This window comes from Austrofundulus limnaeus, unplaced genomic scaffold, assembly GCF_001266775.1.
Source record: "Austrofundulus limnaeus strain Quisiro unplaced genomic scaffold, Austrofundulus_limnaeus-1.0 Scaffold98, whole genome shotgun sequence".
NCBI lineage: Eukaryota > Metazoa > Chordata > Actinopteri > Cyprinodontiformes > Rivulidae > Austrofundulus > Austrofundulus limnaeus.
Window position 1 is genome coordinate 116,202 of NW_013952500.1, and position 5,681 is coordinate 121,882.

Genomic DNA, 5,681 nt, shown 5'->3' on the forward strand with positions numbered 1-5,681 from the left:
TTCATGTTTCTTAATTTTATTTATATATTTATTTTATCTTTAATTTTTATTTTTTCGGAGCTGAATTTTTAACATGAAAACCGGAAGTTGGATAATTTCCGTGATTTTCCTGCTGTCTCCGTGTGTTTGTGGCATCGACCCTGCACAGGTACCGGTTGTTATCTGATAATTAGCACATTATAAACACACTCGGTGCCGCTTCACACAACAGGTGAAAACGATGAAGTTATTACTGTAAATGTAGCGTTTGAGCTCGATATCAGGAAGTCCAGTAAATGTCAATTACATAACAGTGTGTAAAAGTCTTCAGCACGTCAACTACTCTGAAACTTATTATCATATGAGAAGATAAAAAACAAAAGGGAATAAGAGAAAGTCAGTGACTCTACAGCTAATATTAGTGTCATTATGTGATGTGTAAACACTGCAAAACAATTTAATCCAAGCATTTAAACCAATTAATTATAAAAACTCTTTTTATTCTCATTATTTTCTTTTTTATTCATGTTTTATCAAGTCTTTGTGTCCATTTTTTTTGCAATGAAGTGACTCAAAGCTTTTGATGAGCACTGCTTGCTCACCAGACTGTCTTGTGATTTTCTGATGAAGCTCATAGCAAACATGCTCAAACTGGTTTAGTAAAAGATGTACCTTACCCTTTGTTGTCTTGCCGCCTCACTTTTTAATTTGTCTTCCGTGGCTCAGATTAACCCTCTGGTTTACGAGGAGAAGCTGCTGTGGGTGAGCGGAGTCCAGGGCCAAGTCAGCGCCTACAGGATCCCCCTCATCACCTTCACCCCTAAAGGGAGCCTGCTGGCCTTCAGCGAGGCCAGGAAGTTGTCGTCCAATGACGTCGGAGCGAAGTTCATCGCGTTGAGACGCTCCACGAACAAAGGCAGGACCACCGTCAACATTGGTTTTATGTTTCGACTTTTGGCTCGTTAGTTTCTCCTGAGCCAMCTTTGTCTTCTTTCCACACACCTGCTCCTCGTTTGGTAATCATTRGGATAAGTTACATGTATTAATTAAGTATTGATTTAATTTTTGTCGTCCCTCCAGGAAACACCTGGTCTCCGACCGCCTTCATAGTGGACGATGAGTACCGTGCGGACGGCCTGAACCTGGGCTCGGTGGTGGTGGACGAGGAAACCGGCTCCATCATCCTGATCTACTCCCTCTGCTTCCACCTGTACCACTGCAGCCCGGCCAGCACCATGATGGTGGAGAGCGTGGACGACGGCCTGAGCTGGAGCGTTCCCAGAAACCTCTCGGTCCAGCTGGGAACTAAAGCTTTCCTGGCCGGGCCGGGCTTCGGCATCCAGGTGAGGGACTGATTAAAAAAGCTTTTTTTTTTTTTTTTTTTGTAATCGACGCAATGGTTTAGCTTTAGAAAACAAGTCGAATTTGCTATAAATTTATAATTTGATTGTGTTTTTTTAAAGAAACACCTCCAACCAGCAAAGGGGAGGCTGGTGGTCTGTGGCCACGGGACGATCGAGGGAGACGGCGTTTTCTGCATCCTGAGCGACGACCACGGTAAGAGCTGGTACAACGGAGCGGCGCTGAAGAGCATCCCTTACAACCAGCCGAAGAAACCTCTGGACTTCAACCCTGATGAGTGCCAGGTACGCTGCTATTTTAGCCATTTTTATGTTAAAACATTCATCTTCTCCAGACGGCTGCAGTAACTTCTGCAACATTTTATCACTTTCAAAATATTGAATCTACAAATATTTTCCCCTTACATTGTTTTCTTGTCATTCGTAATGCTACTTTTAGCATACAGCTAGTATTTTAGCTAATTTTAGCCATTTGCTGGCTTTTGTTCCTTTTTACTTTAGCTACTGTTCTGCTACTTTTAGCAGTCAACTATCATTTTGTTATTTGAAAAGTTTTAGCCAGCCATTAGATAGCATTTTGCTACTTTAAATTTTTAGTTAAGCTTCTTTTGCTACTTTTGTATTTTAGCAAGCATTTTAATAATTTTAGCTTTTTGCTTGATTTTGTTTCTTTAAACTTTTGGCTAACATTTTGAAACTTTCCAATAGCTTTTTGATACTTTTAGCTTTTAGTTAGTCTTTTTGTTACTTTTACTTTCTATCTTTTTACTGCTTTTAGCTTTTTGCTAGCCTTTTGTTACTTTGAACTTATAGATAAGTTATTTTTATATAATTTCACATTTTAGTTAGCTGTATTTTAGTTTTGGCTTTTAGCTAGTCTTTTGTGACTGCACTTCTAGATAGACTTTTGCTACTTTTAGATTTTAGCTAGCATTTTAATTATTTTAGCCTTTAGTTAGATTTTTGTTTCTTTAAAATTTTGGCTAAACRTTTTAAACTTTTCTACAGGATTTGCTACTTTTAGCTTTTATAGCCTTTAGTTAGCCTTTTGTTAGTTTTTGGCTTAGCTAGTCTTTTGCTACTTAGTGCTTCTAGATAGCCTTTTGCTATTATTAGATTTTAGCTAGCATTTAAATTATTTTAGCATTTAGTTAGATGTTTGTTTCTTTAAACTTTTGGCTAAATTTTTTAAACTTTTCTATAGGTTTTGCTACTTYTAGCTTTTAGTTAACCTTTTGTTAGTTTTTGACTTTTAGCTAGTCTTTTGCTACTTTGTGCTTCTAGATAGCCTTTTGCTAATTTTAGATTTTAGCTAGCTTTTAATACTTTTAGCCTGTAGCTAGACTTGTGTTTCTTTTATCTTTCAGCTAGCCTTTTGGTACTTTTTGGCTTTTGTCCTGATGCATCTCAGTAATCCAGGTAAAAAATCAAAAAGAAAAAAATTGAATAGGTCCTCTGGACGGGTTCTTCTYTAATGAAACGTTTCGTCTCTCCTCCAAGAGACTTCTTCAGTCTGAGAGTTTCAGGCAAAATTCAGGCTTTTAAGCCCTGCCTCCATGTGACTGATACTCACATCACATGGCTATCATTGACACCTAATTAACACTTATTGTTAACAGGGGGTGGAGTGATACTGGCAATGGCCGCGCTGTAGGAGGGGGACAGCTGAAAACGGAGGCCTCCACCTCTGTTTGTGCAGAAAGACMGTCCAGAAGACCTACACAATTTTTTTCTTTTTGTTTTTTATTTAGCCTTTTGCTACTTTGAGCTTCTTAACTTTTTAATACTTTTCTAGCATTTTGCTCCTTTTAGCCTTTAGCTTGTGTTCTGCTTTTATCTTTAGCTCAGTTCCAGCATCACTCTGTGTTTTTACAGACAATGTTTCTCTGTATTTGATTATCAGCTCAGCAGTCAGACTCTCTTTCTTCTCCTTTAGCCGGTAGAGTTGCCGGACGGCAGCATCCTGATCAATGTGCGGAACCAGAACAACTACCACTGTCGCTGTCGCATCGTGAGCCGCAGCCTGGACGGAGGCCTGACCCTCCCCATGGACGAGCTGTTTTTCGACACCAATTTAGTGGATCCGGTTGTAGCAGCCGGAGCGCTGCAGAAGGATGGCGTGCTCTACTTCTCCAACCCTTCCCACTACCAAAACAGTAAGAGACATTAAACGCTTTAACTTCCAGRCTTGTTTATATATAAATGATAGACAGTTAAACTGAGTCAGACTAAAACCAAACACTTTAATCTTTCATAAGGACATAAGAAAACTAACTCTTTTATCACCAACCCATCAGGAGTGAATCTAACGCTACGCTGGTCATTCACAAACGGGAAGTCTTGGGAAAACAAAGCCGTCCAGATATGGGAAGGACCGAGTGCTTATTCCTGCATCACATCGTTCAACAGCGGTTCTGTAGAAGATGAAAAGTACATCTACGCCATCTACGAAAAAGGCCACAAGGACTACTGGGAGACCATCTCCTTCGTTAAGATCCACCTGTTCGGTGGCCAGTAGAGAACCGGATCAGGCATGAGGTAACGGGTCCACCCAAACCAACAAGTCTGACTTTTAATTTGACTCCTTGTCATTTTTAATTTGTGCTTGTCTTTCAGATTTTAACCTTAAATGGAAACAGAAACTGAAGTTTACTTTCAGACCATTGGCTTTTTTTCTGCATAAATCACCCTGAAAACAAAGACTTCACCGTGAATTTCCAGCTCTTTATGTTCGATCGATGGTACCGAAACAATGATTGTGCATCTTTACTTTAAATTATTTTAAATCCAAATTTTAACTTTGTGTTTCTTCTGGTCATTTTTAAACCCTTTGCTTAGAAGAAAAAAACAACTGAAATCAGGAAATTATGCAGAAAAATAAAATAAAAGGATTTGTTTGGACACTACAGTCATGCCATGAACCATATAAGCTTTTAAACGCCCACCCAGAGACATTTAGCCCACTCATGACAGGGAAAGTATTTTTATGATCGCTTAATAAACTCGAGAAGTGCCAACAGTTTAATGTTGCCCTCAAGCTGTGCCTTTGATGTCTTTGTGTTTTGTTTTTGATTACAATATGAGAGGTGGAGTTTATAATCACTCTTTATGCAGACAATATTCGAATCTTTTTAATGAGGTCTCAGTTTGATACAAATATACAAAGTATCCCATTTCCATTTTCTTGCATATTTTGCACTAACACTGTTTGTCCTGCTATCTGTGTATCTGTAATATTTGTCACTTTCTCAGGGAATAAATTAAATTGAGTTMAATCTCAGGTTAAGCTGTTGTAAGAAAAATACGTGTTAATACAAGTGAAGTCAAGATGAAAACACAATTGTTAAATAAAACGATTTGTGTACGGAATAAAGTCATACAACACCAGAATTCTGGAYCTGAGTGAGGTTTATTGTCACCGGGCTGACAAGCTAAACCACACTGACTAAAAATCAGGAAGTACATGTTTTTATACACGATTCTTCAATGCCTGAGTTCGCCCCCTACTGACCTACGGCTGAATCACAGGCATTAATCCAATAAACTCAACCTAATGTTATCATTTGGTTCACTTATGTGTTGTTTATGATTCAGACATGTAACTACTCTATATCAATAAATCACACATAAAAATATTATAAAAAGGAAACCCTAATAATCTAGTGTTTCTAACATCAGTACTAATCTGTAATTACTATGAATTTCTTCACTGTCATGCAAGTCTTTTCCTGCTTTGTGACTGATTTATCTCTGCTGGCCTTTTTCTATTTCTATTTATTTTCAGGATCCATGTATTATTCAAGTACGTATTCATTTAAGAAGCTTTAGTAGCTTTTACACGATGTATGTTCTCTTCTGAATGCAGCAAAGACAGATTTACACAGATCWATGTCCTTTGTTCCTTATTTTTTTAAATGCTTAAACTTTTTACTGTTTTGTCCAGTTTTCTGCACTACTATTTGTAAGGGGTTTTGGTGTGCAATAAAGATWTTTATTTTATTTTAAAGTCCTTAAAAGCACACGTTAGTTATGATTATTTGCTTTTGTTTTGAAAATATTACATGTTCCTGTTTTTAAGGTTGATATTTTTGTTGATAACATAAAGTGAAGTCTAGCAAATGTTATGCATACTTGCTTTTGAAGAAGAATAAAAACAGGAAGTGATTAATAGAGAGACAAAATGAATTTATTTACAAAGACATGTTAACACATGATGGATGTGTAATAAGAGAAGAATCATAAAACAATAAAAAACTAATCATATGTTAGTGTAAAAGGATTTTTTTTTAACTTTAGGAAAATTTTGACAAATAGTGTGCTTGTGTTTATAAAAGTCTATGG

The 5,681-nt window shown here is 37.3% G+C and overlaps 2 protein-coding genes across 2 annotated transcripts in view; one reads left to right on the forward strand and one right to left on the reverse strand.

Annotated features, from left to right (window-relative positions):
- On the forward strand, window positions 1–5,510 carry LOC106520830 (sialidase-1). Its single transcript, XM_014013087.1, has 7 exons — window positions 1–148; window positions 706–895; window positions 1,060–1,322; window positions 1,443–1,625; window positions 3,277–3,496; window positions 3,638–3,878; window positions 3,957–5,510. Exons 1-6 carry the CDS (start codon window positions 74–76, stop codon window positions 3,856–3,858), a joined length of 1,152 nt encoding a protein of 383 aa, XP_013868541.1. The 5' UTR covers window positions 1–73; the 3' UTR covers window positions 3,859–3,878; window positions 3,957–5,510.
- The window catches only part of tmem268 (transmembrane protein 268), a 22,915-nt gene that overhangs the window by 8,542 nt on the left and 8,692 nt on the right, over window positions 1–5,681 (reverse strand). The window lies entirely within an intron of this gene.